This window comes from Mustela lutreola, chromosome 6 (genome assembly GCF_030435805.1).
Source record: "Mustela lutreola isolate mMusLut2 chromosome 6, mMusLut2.pri, whole genome shotgun sequence".
Lineage (NCBI taxonomy): Eukaryota > Metazoa > Chordata > Mammalia > Carnivora > Mustelidae > Mustela > Mustela lutreola.
Window position 1 is genome coordinate 135,818,436 of NC_081295.1, and position 20,490 is coordinate 135,838,925.

The 20,490-nt window shown below is 42.0% G+C and overlaps 2 protein-coding genes across 3 annotated transcripts; both read left to right on the forward strand.

The window, feature by feature from the left end:
* The first annotated feature begins 1,011 nt into the window (after positions 1–1,011).
* FAM50B (family with sequence similarity 50 member B) lies at positions 1,012–19,902 on the forward strand. Of its 2 annotated transcripts, XM_059179146.1 has the most exons (3): positions 1,026–1,096; positions 9,551–9,608; positions 18,591–19,902. In XM_059179146.1, the coding sequence occupies exon 3, from the start codon at positions 18,674–18,676 to the stop codon at positions 19,679–19,681; it is 1,008 nt and encodes a 335-aa protein (XP_059035129.1). In that variant the 5' UTR covers positions 1,026–1,096; positions 9,551–9,608; positions 18,591–18,673; the 3' UTR covers positions 19,682–19,902. The 2 variants fall into 2 exon arrangements, with proteins under 2 accessions (XP_059035128.1, XP_059035129.1); XM_059179145.1 differs by lacking the exon at positions 9,551–9,608 and having other exon boundaries at positions 1,012–1,096.
* On the forward strand, positions 1,019–5,689 carry LOC131834472 (elongation factor 1-alpha 1-like). Its single transcript, XM_059179144.1, has 2 exons — positions 1,019–1,096; positions 3,969–5,689. Exon 2 carries the CDS (start codon positions 4,022–4,024, stop codon positions 5,393–5,395), a length of 1,374 nt encoding a protein of 457 aa, XP_059035127.1. The 5' UTR covers positions 1,019–1,096; positions 3,969–4,021; the 3' UTR covers positions 5,396–5,689.
* Positions 19,903–20,490: the final 588 nt, after the last annotated feature.

A 20,490-nucleotide genomic window follows, 5' to 3' on the forward strand; every position in this document is an offset into this window, starting at 1 on the left:
GTGACCTGGGCTTCCTGAAAGGATGTCTGCCACAGGGGAATTGAACTTCTTACAGGTTGGATCTGGGCTCAGAAGGCGAGAACCCCTGAGAATCCCTAAGTAGAGCAGTAGTATTCTGTTGGTTACAACCAAGCCACAAGCCTACCCAGATCCAAGGGGGCTGGACCTAAGCAAGAAGATGTGGACTCCATCTCTCAGGGGGAGGATCGTTAAAGAATCTGGGGGCTATATTTTAAAACTACCACTCAGCAGGCTCCTTGCTCAGCAAAGAGCCTACTTCTCCCTCTGCCTGCAGCTTCCTCTGTTTGTGCTCTCTCTCCTTCTCTCTCTGACAAATAAGTAAATAAAATCTTTAAAAAAATTAAACTACCCCCCAGGTTAAAATATTGTTAACCATCCTGACTTCCAAGAATATACCTAATGGCAATTCAAAGAACATTCCAAAAAAACTTGACATCTCTTTTGAAATTTTAGCTCATACATAAAAGAAACATAATACAGTTTTCCTCATATCTGACAGAAATCCTAAAAATTTATGTATCAGTGATGGTTAAGAATTTTTAAAGCAAAAAAGATATTTTTCTAAAGTATCAATAACAAAAAGATACTTTTGATAAATCTTGTTATAGGAAAGACTGAATTATATCTTTCTATTCTATCAAAAATATCATAAAATCGTTACCATATGAAGTGACAAGAATGTGCTGCCCTCAAAAGTGTGGGTGTTTTTACAGACCGTTGGATCATCATATGTGCATTTTTAAGAATATTCAGAATGAAAAATGGTAATTAAATCCCAAAGAAGGAAAGACCAGCACAAGCAAGTGTAGTTTAGAAACACTTCATGGAGGATGAAGGAAAGATGGAATTTCAACAGAGAGAAGAAAAATGGAAGCTGAGAGCAGAGCTGAGTAACTGGTCAACCCGTAGTGTCAGTTATATGTGACATCACTTCTGATTGTCTCAGTCTCCATTCTGATTGGTCGGTGCCTTCCATGGCAGTTGGTAAAGGTTTCCCACACCATCCCTGTCAGTTAGACGGGGCAATATTAACAAAGACACAGAGAAGGAATAATCTTGGCCTGTTGATCAAACGGTAAGGAAATTAGACTGGCTTGAGTCCAGCTGGGACCGTTATGGGGAGGACAGCTGTTTAATTATGGTAAAACAAATTGTGAAGAATATTGAATGTTAAGCAAAGGAATTTGTACATAATCCTGCAACCGGTGGGGGGTAATGAATCATTTTGTGAAGTAAAGACAAAATGGAGGTGTTTATTGTATTTTAGGAAGATTACAGCAGTAGTCGAATGAGGGCAAACCTAGAGAAATCTTTTCAGGAGGTGGGTATAATAATCCAGACATGAACTTACCAGATGTTAACTAGTAATTTCGGCTAATTTGTATATCACTTTTTAAACTCATGTTATTTAACACAACTTTAACTCAAGTTTCTTAGTAGCTTATAATGGATTGAAGACCTCTACTTAAAATATTCTACTTAAATTTTCTGGTCCCATCTCCGTCCAGCCCCTGCAGCAGTGGGTAGTTCTACCCAACCAGCTCTATGGTGGAGCACCCATTGACGGCCTCTTCTCCTTTCCCATCCCTGGCTTGTCTGGTGCAGAGGCTAGCTGGGCTGTCCAACCCACTGGGCACCCACTTATGTACAACTAAGAAATGCAGGGTTATTAACATCCTGTGCAGCAATCCTTGGCCATTGGCGATATGTGCTATAGGGTAAATGCTTTCTCTTTTCTCCCCATCCCACAGTGACACATTTTCATGGAGCTTCCCAAAGTCCCTGTGGGCTTAAATTGTTGCTATAGAGATGGCTGCCTGGATTGTACTGGCTTTCCTCTTCACCCTCCCACCTCAGCCTGACAGTCCCCCTGCTCCTGGTGACCACATCCCCAGATAAACAACCCATGCACAAACTTTTGTATCATGCTCATCTTTGGGGAAACCTAGGCTAAACTAGAACAGGATCTTCATGTCCAGTCCTTTGAAACCCCCAAGAGAGAACCTCACATAATGTTCTGCTCCCATTAGGAACATCAATATAGCCAAGAGCGAATATCCCCTTTTGACCTTTTAATTTAAAAAAAATGAGATTGTAGAGCTGAGGCTGTCCTGTATTGTAGCAGCGTGTTTTAGGCATGTGGGGAGATAGTTTAGAATCCTGGGAAGAGCAGAGAATTTCAAGTCATGAGATCTAGATTTGAGCTTTGCTACCTACAAAGTGAGTGAGAGGGCAAATTATAGAACTCTAGTCTTCCATATCTCCATCTATAAAATGGGGAAGTTAGTAACTACCTACCTTCATAGGGTAACTACAAATTTGTTTTGAGATTTGGGAAAGAAACTCCCTCACCCCTCTGAGAGGATTATCAAAGAAACAATTTCTCTTTATCCTGAATATGAATGAGACAGCACGTAACGCCTAGAAATCACTAGACATCATCTCCTGGCCCTAAAGATTGGTCAGCCTACAGATAAAGTGGAAAGGAACCATGGTGAGATTAGTGAACTTCTGAACCAAGCCACATCCATAGCCCACATGACCTCTGGTCATTTCAGATAAGTGAGTCAGTAAATATGTCATTTAAGCCAGTTTTAGTCAGACTTTCTCTTACTTGGAATAGAAGAATTTCCAACTGATAAAATATGTAAGTAAGCTTTGTAACTTGAGATCACTATAAAAACATTAGTTTTTACTATTTTTATTCCTACTAGTTAACAAGAATACCCATAGTCCATTGAGCAAGTTGAGAAAAATTCCTAAGTTTTCATGTCAATTTAGTACCAACTTTTGGAAAAAAATTTAAGTCACTGCCTTATGGTATGTAGATTACCTGTATTAGACAGATTATTAGCTATATTATTTGTATATGTAGAAAGAAACAAATGTAAATAAAACCTATTAAACTGACTGAACGTTAAAACATACTAAACTTATAAGTCATAAAAGAAATGACTGTTCAGATATGGCTACATAAAAATAATACAAAACTGCTGTAATTTGGGAAAATTACTTTAAATAAAGTTAAAACACAAAGACAAACTGGGGATAGTGTTTGAAGCTTATATGGTAGATAAGCTTATAAAGAGTTCTTATAAATCAATAATAGGAAACCTCCTCAATAAAAAAATAGGTAAAAGATTTCATGATGAAATCTGAGAACTATAAGAAAAGATGCTGAACTTAAGATTAAGGAACATCAAGGGCTATCATTAAAAGAGATAACTAATATTTGTAATAACTAGCACATACACTAACATGTAATAACTATCACCAGACACTATAAGAATTCTCTCACAGAGATATAGGTATAAGAATTATTATTACAGCATTCAAATAAATGAAAACAACTTAAATGTCAAGTCGTAGAAAGCTGGCAAAATAAGTTATATATTCCTATACTTAGATACATTGTTGCCATTAAAAAGGATCCAATAAGGGAGTGCCTGAGTGGCTCAGTCAGTTAAGCATCTGACTCTTGGTTTTGGCTCAGGTCAGGACTTCAGGAACCTGGGATGGAACCCTGTGTTGGGCTCTGCACTCAGTGGGGAGTCTGCTGGAGGATTTCGCTCTCTCTGTCCCTCCCCACTTTCTAAATAAAGGAATAAGTCTTCAAAAAAGATGGTTAAGATTGTAAGTTGTTTTTTTTTTTAAAGGAACCAGTAGGCCCTTAAATGTTAACATGGAAAGAAGTATGATATATAGTTTGAGTTTATCAAACGAGGTATAGAATGACCCCATTATATTAAAATATATATTTATGTATACACTTACAGTCTAAAAATAAATGCCAGCTATTAATACTAGTTAGCTCTCAAGTGTAGGGTTACAATGAGATCATTTTATGTAAAGTTTTACAAAATGTATATAATATAAAAATATTTGTTTATAAAACAAATAATTCAATGAGCACCAATCAGAAAGAAATCAGGGGTTTTTCACAACAGGTTTGCTGCCAGAACACAGGTGTCATGAAAGCCACCACTCAACCTAAACCAGAATGGGGAAGGAAAAGACTCATATTAACATTGTTGTCATCGGACACGTAGATTCGGGCAAGTCTACCACTCCTGGTCATCTGATCTACAACTGTGGTGGGATTAACAAAAGAACTATCGAAAAATTCGAGAAGGAGGCTGCTGAGATGGGAAAAGGCTCCTTCAAGTATGCCTGGGTCTTGGATAAACTAAAAGCTGAATGTGAATGTGGTATCACCATTGATATCTCCTTGTGGAAATTCAAGACCAGCAAGTATTACGTGACCATCATTGATGCTCCAGGAAACAGACTTTATCAAAAACACAATGACAGGCACATCCCTGTCCTGATTGTTGCTGCTGGTGTTGGTGAATTTGAAGCTGGTATCTCCAAGAACGGGCAGACCTGTGAGCATGCCCTTCTGGCTTACACACTGGGTGTAAAACCACGAATTGTTGGTGTTAACAAAATGGATTCCACTGAGCCACCCTACAGCCAGAAGAGATACGAGGAAATCGTTAAGGAAGGCAGCACCTACATTAAGAAAATTGGCTACAACCCCAACACAGTAGCATTTGTGCCAATTTCTGGTTGGAATGGTGACAACATGCTGGAGCCAAGTGCTAACATGCCTTGGTTCAAGAGATGGAAAGTCACCTGTAAAGATGGTAATGCCAGTGGAACCACACTGCTTGAAGCTCTGGATTGCATTCTGCCACCAACTCGTCCAACTGACAAGCCCTTGTGTCTGCCTCTCCAGGACATCTACAAAATTGGTGGTATTGGTACTGTCCCTATGGGCCGAGTGGAGACTGGTGTTCTTAAGCCTGGCATGGTGGTCACCTTTGCTCCAGTCAATGTTACAACCGAAGTCAAGTCTGTTGAAATGCACCATGAAGCTTTGAGTGAGGCTCTTCCTGGGGACAATGTGGGCTTCAATGTCAAGAACGTATCTGTCAAAGATGTTCGTCGTGGCAATGTGGCTGGTGACAGCAAAAATGATTCACCCATGGAAGCAGCTGGCTTCACAGCTCAGGTGATTATCCTGAACCATCCAGGCCAAATTAGTGCTGGATATGCACCTGTGCTGGATTGTCACACAGCTCACACTGCTTGCAAGTTTGCTGAGCTGAAGGAGAAGATAGATCGTCGTTCTGGGAAAAAGCTGGAAGATGGTCCCAAGTGCTTGAAATCTGGTGACTCTGCCATTGTTGATATGGTTCCTGGCAAGCCTATGTGTGTTGAGAGCTTCTCTGACTCTCCTCCTCTGGGCCGTTTTGCTGTTCGTGACTTGAGACAGACGGTTGCTGTGGGTGTCATCAAAGCAGTGGACAAGAAGGCAGCTGGGGCTGGCAAGGTCACCAAGTCTACCCAGAAAGCTCAGAAGGCTAAATGAATATTATCCCCAATACCTGCCACCCCAGTCTTAATCAGTGGTGGAAGAACGGTCTCAGAACTGTTTGTGTCAATTGGCCATTTAAGTTTAATAGTAAAAGTCTGGTTAATAACAATGCATCGTAAAACCTTCAGAAGGAAAGGAGAATATTTTGTGGACCATTTGTTTTTGTGTGTGTGTGTGTGTGTGTGGCAGTTTTAAGTTATTAGTTTTTAAAATCAGTACTTTTTAATGGAAACAACTTGACCAAAAATCTGTCACAGAATTTTGAGACCCATTAAAACAAAAGTTTAATGAGAAAAAAAAAAAAAAAGAAAAGAAATCAGAGTTGGATAATATGTGGCCTCCTTGATGGTTGAATGCATTCCTCTTGTCCTTAGCTCCAAATGTGATGTAGCAGCTGGCAGATGATAGTAACTATCATGTGTAGGAAGAAGGAAGGCAAGAGGAGGGGTGACATTAAGATCTACACTCCATTGTCCCAAAGCAGTGCACACAGTGAGGGGTGGAGGATTAGAGAGAGCATAGGGAAGGGTTTCCCAGGGAAGGAGGAGAGAAGTAAACAGAACTTCCCCAACCAGGAACCCAGGAATGGAAAAATTTCACAGCCAGCTCCAGGTGAAGGAAAAGATTTCGTTTCTCATGTTCACTCACCCAAACTCCTACCTATGGTGTTTAGAATTGGCTCCTTGAAAAGTGTGCGAAGTAGTCATTTGCCAGATTCTGGCTATGAAGGCCAGGGGCTGCCCCAGCTCCTCTGCCACCAAACCAAGAATTTCTTGTGCCTGACCTCATCCCTTCCTGGTCCTTTGGAGTTGCCTTTGGACTAATCTGATAACAGGTCAGCACTGTTATGAAAAGCCAAAGCCTGATACAATCCTATGAGCTAAGGCTCTTGGCGGAGTTGACTTCTCCCTGCTCCCACCCTCAGAAGCTGGAGTTTGGAGTTCTAGATGAAAAGAACAAGGAGGCATTACACAAACAAACAAACTTCAGGCTCCCTTAATCTAAGCCTTAGCATCAACTTTGATGAGTTATGAGAAAGTTCTTTGGTTGAATCCTAGGCCATACAACTCAAAAGGATCAGACAATTTCAACTTGTAAATTTTCAGATGAGAAAACTAAACCTTAGATAAGTTATGTGAATTCCCCCCGAGGCCATGACCAATTTTAGAGATGACATGAGAATCCAGTACTCCTTAAGTAGCATAATCTCCCTGCTGCCATGCCACATCTTTGGCTGCCACACTTCCAGTGGCAGGGTTTCAGAGTTTCAGGGGTTTGTAAATATTTGGGTAAATATAATCAACTGACTGATTTTCTTGGGTTCTTTAAACTGTGGGTGATAGTTGAAAGCAGCAACTGTAACATTATCTAATGGGATTTTCAATGCATGAAATAAAAATGTATTTCCTTGAATATATCAATGAAATTCAATAATCTTCTAGACAGACATAAAGAAAAAACAGAGAGGACACAATATAAAGAATAAAGGAGGAAATCACTACAGGCAGTAAAAGGATAATGAATAAGACAAAAACTATATACATAAGTTTGACTGCTTAGATGAAATGAGCCAGGGCCTCAAAGGCCACATACTATCAAGACTCACCCAAGAAAAAATAAGCACACTTGAATAGTTCTATCTATACCTGCTAAATAAATTGTAGTATAAAATCTGGCAAAAAAGAAAACTCTAGGCCCAGACAGTTGTACTGAAAAATTCTACCCAATGTTTAACGAAAAACACCCAATTCTACACAATCAACATCATACAGGAGGTTCTAGTTAATGCAACAAGGAAAGAAAAAGAAATAAGTGACATATATATTGAAAAGGAATAAATTAAATTGTCCCTGTTCTGAGATAATAGCTGTTGTCTCAGGAAACACGATGTCTATACAGAAATCCCAAGGAATCTATCAAAAAGTTTGTAGAATTAATACTAATGGATGTAGCAAGACAAAAATGCAAGGTCAACAGAAAAAAAATTTATTTTTATATATTGGCAATGAATAAATAAATTACAATTAAATTTAAAATAGTTCTAAAAAAAGATAAGTAGTTGGGTATAAAGCTAACATGCGGAATCTGTATACTAAAAATTAAAAAGTGCCAATGAGAAAAATCAAAGGAGACCTAAGTAAATGCAGAGCCATACAATGATCTTAGATTGGAAGGCTCAGTATAGTTAAACTGGCAAATCTCCCTAAATTAATCTATAAATTTAATGCAATTCTAATCAAAATCCAAACATTGTTTATATAGAGTAGGTGATTTTCCAATTTATATGGGAAAGCAAAAGGACTAGAATACCAGGAAGTTCTTTTTTTTTTTTTTTTATAATAAAAAATCTTATTTATTTATTTTGGAGAGAGAGCACGTGTATGGGCCTGAGCAGAGGGTTGGGAGGAGGGAGAGGGAGAGAGAATCTCAAGCACACTCTGTGCTGAGCAGGGAGCCCAACACAGGGCTTGAGCTCATGACCCTACCAGGAGGTTCTTGAAAAACAAATAACATTGGAGGATACATATTAACCAATTTTAAGACTTACTATAAAGCTCTGTAGTGTAGTATTAGCAAAGGAATAGATGCATAGTTCAACAGAACACAACAGAGTCATGAAATAGACTCATAAAATATAGTCAATTGATTTTTGACAAAGCTACAAAAAATATTCAGTGAAATAAGACTAGTCTTAACAAACAGTGTTGGAACAATTAGATACCAATATGCATACAAATTAACTTTGACCTAACCCTCATATCTCAAACAAAAAAATTAACTAAAAAATAGACCATATGGGCTCTTTCCATAATTTGGCTATTGTTGATAATGCTGCTATGAAACCAAGAAACAGACTCTTAACTAAAGAGAACAAACTGATGGTCACCAGAAGTGAGGTGGGCGGGTGATGGGTGAAACAGGTGATGGGGATTAAGGAGCACACTTGCTGTGATGAGCACCAGGTGTTGTATGGAAGTGTTAAATCACTAATTCCATACCTGAAACTGGTATTACACTGTATGTTAACTAACTGGAATTTAAAGAAAAATTTGGAAGAAAAAAATATAAAGTGGCTCTTCACAAGTAGGTAAAGAAATAAAGTGGGTTTCCTGTAAAAAATATAATAAAATAATAGAAATAATAATAATAAATTTAAAATAGACTATAAATCTAAATGAAAAATGTAAAACTATGAAATTCGGAGAAGAAGGCTTAGGAGAAAATCTTTGTGACTTTAGATTAGGCAAAAAATTCCAAATAAGACATTAAAAGCATGAGATGTCTGGGTGGCTCAGTGGATTAAGCCTCTATCTTCGGCTCAGGTCATGATCTCAGGGTCCTGCTCAGCAGGGAGCCTCCTTCTCCCTTTCTCTCTACCTGCCTCTCTGCCTACTTGTGATCTCTGTCTGTCAAATAAATAAAACCTTACAAAAATAAAGACATCAAAACCATGATTCATAAGTGAACAATTGACAAATTGGACTTCATCAAAACTAAAAAATTTGCTGGGTGAAAGCCCCTTAAAGAAATGAAAAAAAAAAAAATCTATGCAGCTAGAAGTTATTGCAAATCATATATGTAATAAAAGGCTTGTATTCAGAACCTCCAAAGTACCTCTCAAACTCAATAGTAAGAAAACAACTCAATTAAAAAATGCTCAGAGCATACACATGGCCAACGAACACATAAGAAATGCTCAACATCACTCAGCACAATGAGATACCACCTCACCTCACTGTTCAGAATGGCTAAAATTAACAACTCTGGCAACAAGAGACAGCGAGGATGCAGAGAAAGGGGAACCCTCTTACACTGTGGGTGGGAATGCAAGCTGGTGCAGCCACTAGAGAAAGCATTTTGTAATGTGTATAATTGTTAAAACAGTATGTTGTACACCTGAAACTTATATAATGTTATATGTCAATGTATATGTAAAAAACTTCAATGAAAAATTTAAAAATAAATAAAACAACTCAGACACCTGTATAAGCAAAACAAAGGAGTCAAGTTTACAGTTTTTAGATTTTAAAAAATTGTAAAAAGACTTTGCAAAGAGTATTTTATAGCAGGGCTTCAGTGTCTCACGTGTTTTCCCATGTGAGCACAATGGTCCTTAATAAAGCCTCCTTCTTCTCTCCTTTCCCCCAGAAGCTTCAGCAATTAACCAAGACACTGGGACAGTGTTTGGGCCAAGAGTTTCTTCTAAGTAAGTGGCAACTCAGTAAAAAAATGTAGCATCATGGCCCCGGCTATGGGGGTCAGCACATAAAGGCCAAAAGAGTCCAGGAACTAACCAGTTCCTGAGAGCACCTACCTCAGTCCCAAAGAACAGAGTCAAGAACCACCAAAAAGCTGAACCCTGTTCTGTGGACCTTAGCAGGCTGTGTTTCTCACATTTCATTATCAGGAAATCAGTCCAGTGGGGGCTTCTGAAGTTGGTGTCCACTGGAATTAATAGCAGAGATTTTTTAAAAAAGATTTATTTATTTATTTTAGAGAGAGATAGTGTGCAGGGGTGGGGGCTGTGGAGACAGGGCAGAGGGAGAGGGAGAGAGCGAATCTCAAGCACACTCCCTGCTAAGCACAGAGCCTGATGTGGAGCTCGATCTTAGGACCCCACGATCATAACCAGAGCCTAAATCAAAAGTCAAACACATAACTGACTGAGCCACCAAGGCGCCCCAATAACAGATTTTTTCTTACCACATGTGCCTTGACCAGTGCCTCTGGAAGAAAAGAATGCTATTTAGAATCTGTCAAAATTTGTAGCCATTAGCTGTTTGTCAAAACTGTTTGTCATAACTGCACACCAAAAAGAATAAATTGTATTTTGAGTAAGCAAAATAAATAAATAAATAAACTCTGGGAAAAGTTGGTCTTCAAATTATCCTCAAACTGTAACTAAAGACAAATTTTAAGCAACTAGCTCATGTCTTTTTATTATTGGGGCTCAATTCAAAGCAATGGATGGCAAAAATGTGTACCATTAGGTTGTTTCTACTTTTGTGCTTTAGTTTATTACCGAAACAAAATATACAAGGTAGCAGAGGGATCAAAAATAGAGGACAGGGAGAGTCTGATCTGTTAGGAGCCTGTGCACCAAACACTCTGTTCATATATTCCATACCACCCCATTGACTGCGTAGGATCCTCCACATTTACGAGCTGTTTAAGGACTAAATCCTAATAGTGATGTACCAAGTAAAATATGTAATGGTGACCACAGGTAGTACCAGAACTCCTCTGCAGCTGCTGGAACCCTGGGGGATGAGAATGGTTTTAGGGAAATTATTAACCAGCTCGGCTTCCCATGAGATATGAGCCCACCAAGTGGTCTGCCAGGCTTGGAGTGTGAGTGCATTTTGCAGAAAGCTCCAGAATGCTCCAGGGCAGCGGTTCCCTGGGCAAGCAGAGAGGACACCCAGGAGCTCTGGCTGATGTGAAGGGGTTCTCTAGAAAGTGGCTGATGAAGTAAACAAGTTCATGAGAAGTTAAATAGTACATTCTGTCTGCTGTTTGTGATGATGATGTCAGGGACACTACAAACGTTCTGATAAGTGTATGAACACCATAAAAGAGACTTCTTAGTTTCTGGTTTGCTTTTCCTTCAGGGTTCCTCAAGAGAGCGTGGTCCTTCCCTATTCACCCAAAGTCAATGCTAGGTTCAGATAATTTCTTATCTCAGAATTTAATTTCTGAATTTACTGGGCAATCATTCCCTGCCTACCTCTAGTGCCAAGAAGTTGGGATCTCAGAACAATTTCTCCTCAATTGACCTCATTATCCATCAATCCCCTAGGGACCGTCTTAGAAGCCACCCCAGGGACAGATTTTCCTGCCATAAACTTAGTGTCTCCCAGGATGCTGGGCCCCACAGCACAACCAGGTCTGTGTTGGCTGTGACCAGTGTCCATTATGGCTGTCCCTGGGCTCCTGCCAAAGGTTCTGCCAAGTAGCAGGTGCTGCTCTGACTGATGAATTCTTCAATCCACGATCACTCCTAGTTGGCAGAAAATATAGGTTTTGAGATAATCGATCCCACTAACCATCTCTTTGCTATGATTTGAATATTCCACTTCTTGTTTTTGTTTTCATTTTTTTGGTGTGTGTGTAGGTAGCAAAGCAAGGTTTATTGAGTGAGAGCAAAGCTCCCAAAGAGGGAGGGGACCGGAGAGGATTGCCCCCGAACCCACCACTTCCAACAAAGCAAGAAGAACGGGGTGGTGTTTAGTTATCAATAATCTTCATTGACAGCAGGATGAAAAACAAGAGGAGACACCGACCAAGGGCCAGAGTTGGCTTTGGCACCTACCAGGCCGGTGACTGAACTAGGCCTCCCTCTGACTTGGAGATCTTCTGAGATCAATGTAAAATGCCACAGTCACTGTGCTTTCCAAAAAGAAAAAAGAAAAAAAAAAAAAAACCATCCCCAGAAAACCAATGACTGTGTGGTATTGTAACGCTTTCCATACGTTTCTGCATAAAATAACACTTCTCTTTACTACTTTTCATGTTCCGTGGGAGGAGAGACAATCTTGATTTGTTTAGAATATGTTCCCTTCTGGGCAGACATCTGATTTTTTATTTCTCACTGACTTTTCTGTATAGGTGCGAGCCCCTTACTGCCTCTCCCTCAACCCTGCTTTCCATCAGCCCCTTCACTTCCCTGGCAATTCTTCTAAATGTTGTGTTTGAAGAGACACTGCAATCTAAAACAATGTGTACTTTTTTGTTCTTTTTTAAAAAATATATATTTATTTATTTGAGAGAGAAAGATCACAATTGGGCAGAGAGGCAGGCAGAGAGAGAAAGGGAAGCGGGATCCCCACTGAACAAAAGGGCCCGATGTGGGGCCCAATCCCAGGACCCTGAGATCATGACCTGAGCTGAAGGCAGAGATTCAACCCACTGAGCCACCCAGGCGCCCTACATTTTTGTTCTTAAAAAGATCTATTTCTTTGAGGGAGAGTGTGAGCGAGCAGGGATGGGGGTGGTGGAGGGAGAGGGAGAGAATCTCAAGCAGGCTCCATGCTGCATGCAGAGTCGAATGTGGGGCTTGATCCCACGACCGTGAGATCATGATCTGAGCCCAAAGCCAGGTGTTCAACCAACTGAGCCACCCAGGCATTCCCATGATATGCACCTTTTGAAAGATCAAAGGTAATTGGAGCTTCCTCTCCTCTTTGCCTTCACTTCCCAAGTGCCCATGTAACCCTGTTTGCTTCCACCTAGCACACAGTCACGTAGGTACAGGCCAAAACTCACCTCAATTCTATTTCTGATTAAGCTGCAAAGAACATAAAAGTATATTATTACATGTGACATTTGCCGTAGGTTTCTCGAAAACAGTTTTTATCAAATTAAAGAAATTTCTTTCTAGGTCTAGTTCACTAATTTTTTTTTTTTAGTGTTATTTGCAGGTATCTGAGATATTATTAATGTGGTGAATTACACATGTAGATATTTTAGTATTGAACTATATGAATAAATCCTACTTTCTAATGTATATGTTCATAAACTGCTGAATTCAGTTTGTTAATATTTTGTTTGAGGTTTTAGCCACTACCTTTATAATTCCTCACATTGTAAAAAATCCAGTTTAAAAAAAAATGTGGTTTAAATACTAAGAAGTTCTGTAATGCCTTCCTCCTCACGTGACTGGGCCAGATATTTTGATTTAGTCCAGGAAAAAATTAAATCTTCATCCACCATAAGAAGAAATCAATAATAGATGAAGTAAAATTGGTTAGCCACAAAATATCAACGTAAGAGTTACTGAAGAATAAGAAAGTAAATATGAGAAGGAACTTCCCGCAGGATTGAAAGGAGTTGCCTCTAGAGAAAAGAGTGACAAAACTGGGAGCTGCTTGGTCTGCTGCCATTTTATTTTGTTTTGTTTGTCAAAATAACCCTTTCACTATTACTTTTCTTTTTAAACCATGAATATGCATTACTTTGATAAAAACGAAGGAACACATTTAGGTCTCCCAAAACTCAGAGACGTTTCTGGCGCAGAATCTATTTTGAAATCTGTGACATCTTCTTTCTTTTCTCTAGTGAACATATATTGCAGTCATGGCTTGTTTATCTAAGCTTTTTCCATCCCGTACATTTTGCTCTTCTCTGTCTCTGAACATGTGAAGCTTCTTCCTTCTACCTTTTAACATCCCCAAATACTGGACTTCTCCCAAGCAAATGTTAAAAGACATTTTTAACTACACACTGCACCCCCCCACACACACATTAGAAAGCTCCAATAGAATTATCTTTATAATCATTTTAAAACATCCATGAAAGACTTCTGGTCGGGTGACAGAATTCTGCAGAGGTCATGCACTGGTTCATTGCGGCGGGGGTTGGCATCTGGTTGAGTGAGAGGCTCTGTACTTTGCTTGGACAACTAATTCAGGATACATGATGGTGGCTGGATGGATCTGTGGGTGGTGATGTCAGGAGGCATATCCTAGACCCAGTGTGGGCTGATTAGGAAGGGTTGCCCTTTATAGACACAGGTTCCACCATCATCAGTTCAGGGCAAAGCTGACTCCAGAGAAGGGGTATGCTTGCCCCTTGTAAGATTATCAGTTTAAACCAGGAGGGAGACTGATAGAAGGTAAACTGCAAACCAGCCATGACACAAAGTATTCTTTTTTGATTTGTTTCTTATTTGCAATGGAAACGAGAGTCTTTTTTTTTTCCTGTTAAAATAGTTAAGGCAATAGCTTTTGAGTTTTGTGGAATTTTAAAAAAATGCTACTGTTTGCTTGCATATTTGTTTTACCTTGTGGCTAAGTTGGAAGGAAGTAACATTTTTGTTAAATTAAATTTGCATTTCAGATTCCTTGGAGCAGGCTGTTGCTCCCTTCCATCTACTGTTGCTACTGTTATTGTTGATACAGTTTAAAAGAGTTGGAAAAGTAACTTGTAGCTTGGTGCAGTCCTTTTCATTGAGAATTGAGGCCACAAGCAGCTATCATCTTGGAGCCTGTGGGGGGGAATTCTTAAAACCAGGATTTTAGACTCTAAGGATAAATCTGCTTCCTTCTGTTATTTGTGTTTCTTGTCAAGCTTTTGGAAGAATTTCAGACTAACCTTTTTAATTCTGGAGGCTGGCTGGCTATGGTATTTGAAGCCTGTGATTGAGTTAAGAGGAGGGATGGTAGATAATAGGAATAGGAATGATGAGGTTTGGGGACTATATTGACATTTGGCTTCTGATTAGATTGGAAAAAGGGCAAGTACAGTTGATGTGGCCATATTCCATTTGATTGGATTAAAGTGTGCTGGTTGGATTATCTAATTGAAAAAAAAAAAAAAAAAAGGAGGTGGCCGAGCAATCTGATTTCTGTTATATCTAATAAAGGTCATCATACAGGGAGCCTGGAGAGAAGAAGGTATTGGTAACTTTGTGTATCTGTGGATGGTAGTGGCATTGGAAGTTGCTGGAGGTTTTCTGTAGGATGAACTTGAAGCTGATTTTGAAGCCTGGCACCAGGAGAGCAGGGTTCTAAGAAGAGTATGTCCAAAAGAAACAGTTTATGAAAAGGCATCGTGTAGTCAGGAGCACTGAACTATTCTGGGTGGCTACTGCATGGTGTGGAGTATTGGGAAATGGGTGGATGGGTCTGGTGATTAGGACCTAGTAGGAAAAATTTAACATTCCAGTTTTATCTTAAAAGAGTTAGAGGAGATTTTGAAGAAAGGGAGAGACATTATCAGGTTTATTTTTATTTCTTATCAGGATCACTGGATAGTGTATAAAAGATAGACAAGAATGAGAATATACTGATAATGGGGCTTTACACTGACTTTATACTTCTACCAATGAGGAAATTTTAGGTGGGGGGTGGGGATAAGCACAATTCCTGCATTAAGACCAGATGTAGGAAAGGAAAGAAAAGGAAAATACACGGAAGATTTTTTTTTTTTAATTTTATGTGTGAAGCACAGTAGTCAAGAAAAACACCTCGATTGCTTTTTTAGCCAGTTGGTGAGTGGCAACACCACAATATTTTCTTCTTGGCCTGTAGGTGCCATATTTGATTATCAGAACATAAAAGGTTTCTTCTTGAGGTTGTGCCCACAAGCATCATTGCTTTTAGGAGGGGCTAGCTGAAAACTGGCATATAGTTCACAGCCTGTTTTTCTAAATGTGGTCCCATGAAGCACTGGTTTTGAGAAATGTCAACAGATATTTTGTAGGGGAAGAAATGTTGAATAATCCAAAACTTTTGGGAAACATGAAATGCTATACCCCTCTTGGAGGGTGTCAGTGGAAACATGTCAGACACTCACAGTAAAGAGTTTTTTCAACTTTCTTTAACTCAGAATTTTCATAGTTACTTGAGTTTAGAGAGCGTTTTTTCAAGGAACACATATTTAGGGAGATCTAACTAGACTGCAGTTTTTATGCTATGAAATTTGGGAGGGGGCGGATACGATTATTCAAGAATCACTGTGTTTGAATCAGAAGAGAGAACTGTATCCAGTGGTGTGCTAATACATGTCTACCTACCAGCCTGGGGGATGTGGGGGAGGTAAGACAGACTAGAGGTGTTAGAAATACAGGAAGAAGCATGAAATAATTATCTTGGGGAGCAAGACAGCAGACTCACCGTGGCAGCATGATAGAATTACCAGACAGTTTTGAGTACCCTTTGGAGGTTTGAGGTAATGAACCTAAAGTGAGACTAGCCAACACAGCAGTGCTATTTTCTCCAGCTGCCAGGGTTTAGGAGTTGAGAAGATGGGGGCTAGGTTTAATCAGGATGAGAGCTTTTCCAGGCAAGAATAACATGAAAGAAAGGAGCATGAGAGATTGAGAATCTGGGACTCTCTGGTGGGTTATGAAGGAGTAAGCACTGATGTGTGTGTGTGTGTGTGTGATGATGACGGAGAGGTTCTGGGTCTTTGGATTGGAGGTTTCAAGCCATCAGAGAACAGATGGAGTTGGGGTAGTGGAGTAAGTCATTTGAAAATAAAGAAGGTGATAGAATTCCCATTTGGGAGATGGGGCACTTGCTGGCAGTGATAAGAAAAGGTCTTCAGAAGTGAGGAGGTCTAGGTGTCAAGTACGTTCTGCTGATGACACCCAGGATTCAGATGGGCGGAGGATGGAGGGGAAGGCAGTTGAGCCAGGTGCTAGTCCGCAAGGGTTCAGAAGGACAGGGAATTCCAGAGATGACAGCAGCAGCTGGATAGTATCACTGGGTTGCATGAGCTTCAAGGGAAGAAAGAAATAGAAAGAAACAAGAGAAAGAAAGAAAGAAAGGAAGGAAGGAAAAGAAAAGAAATGTTTTCGAAAGAGCAAAGACACTCGTCGCACTTTTAGACTTTGAGATGATGTGGATGCCAGAAGAAAACAACCTGCACTTTAAGGAGCTTCAGGGAGAAATGGTCATCTCAGGGAACAGCAGGCTTCTAGCGTGAGACAAAGAGGTAAAAGGGAAGGTTCCCAGAGGTGGCTGAGGATTTAGAAGAGTTTTCTGACGAGGTGCTGCCTTCTAGAGGACAGGGTGGAAGAGTTTAAGAAGGTGGGGATGGTTAGATGAGACCTTGTCTGGAGTTTATGGGCATGAGGGTCCAGCAGATAATGGAGCTGTGGTTTCCTAGACATCCTGTTTCCATGGAAAATGGGGTTGTACCTGCGCTGCTTCTGAATGTTTTCACATGGGGCATAAGGCAGATTCAACAAATACCTCAAAAATTATTCTTAAGGGACAGCAAGCAACTAATATGGTCCTGCCTTACTCCTAACATATTAATGGGAACTTAGCTAACATTACCAACCTCTAGAAGAGTACTAGGAGAGTACTTGCTCCCTTGCATCCTCAAGAAGAAATCTATATCTGACTGAGGGGGAAGGTGCCTACACCCCCTGGGCCAGCATAGATGTTAGGCTCTGTTATCAAAGGAAAGAGATTGAGACAAAGTGAAAGTTATTTAAAGCTTTATTTTATGCCAAGTATTAGAAGTCAGACTGATTAGCCAGGGGAACGAGACTGAAAGTTAAAATTATGCAAAGCTTTATTCTATGCCAAGCATTAGAAGTCAGACTGACCAGCCAGGGCTGCCTCCAAAGAGAGGGACCCCTCTCAGCCTCACAGACTTTTTTTTTTTTTTAAGATTTTTATTTATTTATTTGATAGAGAGAGATCACAAGTAGGCAGAGAGGCAGGCAGAGAGAGAGGGGGGAAGCAGGCTCCCTGCTGAGCAGAGAGCCCGATGTGGGGCTCAATCCCAGGACCCTGAGATCATGACCTGAGCTGAAGGCAGAGGCTTAAACCACTGATCCACCCAGGCGCCCCCTCACAAAAGCCTGGCCACACATAGGTGGCCAATGAGATTGTAACATTGCATATTCATGTTGGGTCACACGCAGGTGGCCAATTGAATTACAATTTACCCGATAGTAGCTGTTTGAACTAACCTATTACTCTGGTCAGAATTGGAGCTCAAGTTTGGTGCCCAAAAGACAGGGTTTACATTCTTTGGTGGTTAGGGAGACAGTATGTGTGCCTTTTACTGATAGGATGTCTCCACCTGGCCTGACTTGTCCTTGGGTTCTGGGCTCTGTTATTAGGAACTGGCCAACCATATTTTACTAGTTTTCCAGACTTGTTTCTTAAGTAAGTTCCCAGGGGGCGGGGTGGCGAGGGCAGGGTCAGTTTAAGTTTTACTGCACAAACAACAAAATGGCTTTTTAACCAAGATGGAACCGCTCTGGCTAAATAGGCCCTGACAATAGACACTTTCCTTCCCAGCACTGCTCTCCACTGGTTGCCACACCAGAATCCAAGCCACTGCAGGCCAGCTTTCTTGGTGCCCAGACTCTTGCATTCCCATGTCTGATGGGGTTTCTGGACAAATGAAGAGACTGGAAGACTGGGAAGAGTTTGCTCTGTAAACCCACCTTCTCCAGGAGCAGCTCTCAAAGCCCAGGGTTGCACTGTCCAGATAGGGCTACTGGGATTTAAACTAATTAAAATAAAATTAGAAGGCAGTGCCTCCATAGCACCAGCCCCATTTCAAGGGCTTGATAGCCTCATACGGATACACTCATCGGTCAGCACAGCTGCAATAACATTTCCACCCTCTCCGGAAGTTCTATTAGAGTGCGCCCCCGTGAAGTATTCATTAAGCTGTTCTTTTGGTCCCTTTCTAACTCAGGTGTTTTTCCTTGGTGCAGCACCTGTGAGCTAGCCCCGAACCCCGCGGGCGTTGGGAAGGACTAGGAAGCCGGCGTGTCTGCGCCCGTGTCAAGCTGCGAGCATGGCTCAGTACAAGGGCACGATGCGCGAGGCCGGCCGGGCCATGCACCTGATCAAGAAGCGGGAAAAGCAGAAGGAGCAGATGGAGGTGCTGAAGCAGCGGATCGCCGAGGAGACCATCATCAAGTCGAAGGTGGACAAGAAATTCTCGGCTCATTACGACGCCGTGGAGGCCGAGCTCAAGTCGAGCACGGTGGGCCTGGTGACCCTGAACGACATGAAGGCCAAGCAGGAGGCCCTGCTGAAGGAGCGGGAGATGCAGCTGGCCAAGAGGGAGCAGCTGGAGGCGCGGCGGCTGCAGCTGGAGGCGCTGCGGGAGAAGGAGCGCAAGCAGGAGCAGAAGCGCAAGGTCTGCAGCCTGTCCTTCACGCCGGACGAGGGCGACGAGGGCGACGAGGACGCGACGGCTGGGGAGCAGCCCGGGTCCGCGGCGGGGAGCAAGCGGCGGAAGAACCTGGGGAAGAATCCCGACGTGGACACGAGCTTCCTGCCGGACCGCGACCGCGAGGAGGAGGAGAACCGGCTGCGCGAGCAGCTGCGGCAGGAGTGGGAGGCGCGGCGCGAGAAGGTGAAGCGCGAGGAGATGGAGGTCACGTTCAGCTACTGGGACGGCTCGGGGCACCGGCGCACGGTGCGGATCCACAAGGGCGGCACGGTGCAGCAGTTCCTGAAGAAGGCGCTGCAGGGGCTGCGCAAGGACTTCCGCGAGCTGCGCTCGGCCGGCGTGGAGCAGCTCATGTACATCAAGGAGGACCTGATCCTGCCCCACTACCACACCTTCTACGACTTCATCGTCACCAAGGCCCGGGGCAAGAGCGGGCCGCTCTTCAGCTTCGACGTGCACGACGACGTGCGGCTGCTGAGCGACGCCACCATGGAGAAGGACGAGTCGCACGCGGGCAAGGTGGTGCTGCGCAGCTGGTACGAGAAGAACAAGCACATCTTCCCTGCCAGCCGCTGGGAGCCCTACGACCCCGAGAAGAAGTGGGACAAGTACACGATCCGATGACCCCCTTTCCGCTCCCCGCTAGGCTCCCTGTCCTACCCCTCCCTGGTCCTGCAGAGCCCTGGCACGCATGGCCTTCGCAGCCTCTGATGGCCTCCTGTCCACGCCCAGGCAGCAGCACCCAGCATAGGAAACAGATCTCTGTACCCTGTCACTTCCAACTTAATTTGGTGACCTTAATTTCTTGCCCCAATTTGAATAAAGAGCCGAGGGTTCTCACTTTATCCAAGTGTGGTCCTTCTAGTGCTGATGTTTTTGGGGGGGGGTGCTTGGTTATTTGAGGGTGGGTTGGGATTAATGTTACTGTGTAGACCCACTATATGGCTCTTTTGAGCTTTATTGAAACCATCACTGGGCTCTGCGGGACAGAATGAAAGTATGGGGTGCATTTTTTACCTGAGTCAAAAAGGGTTAAAACAAATAGTCATGAGCATGGACTTTGGAGCCAAACTGCCTGAGTTTGATTCCCAAGTCAGCTTCTTCACTTGCTGTGTAATTTGGGACAGACTAACTGAACCTCTGTGCCTCAGTTTCCTGGGATAAGAATAGCACTTACCTCATAAGATCCATGTGGAGATTAAATGAGTTAATATTTGCAAAGCACTTAGAACTCAATAAACGTCTGCTGTTACTCTTCATATGGTCTTAATTTATTTAAAGAACTGCTGTGACCCATTTCAGAACGATGTGAGGGCAAAGGTTGACCTCCCCCATAACTTTTCCCAAGATCAGGAGAGTTGAGGGGGGGGTGGCTCACAAACTGGGGGAGCAGCCCCCTCTGGAGCCGTCCTTAGCTGTGTTGTTTAGCCCCA

Bases quoted from the DNA above. Each gene is read 5' to 3' on its own strand.
- LOC131834472 (XM_059179144.1), top strand. From the start codon at position 4,022: ATGGGGAAGGAAAAGACTCATATTAACATTGTTGTCATCGGACACGTA.
- FAM50B (XM_059179145.1), top strand. From the start codon at position 18,674: ATGGCTCAGTACAAGGGCACGATGCGCGAGGCCGGCCGGGCCATGCAC.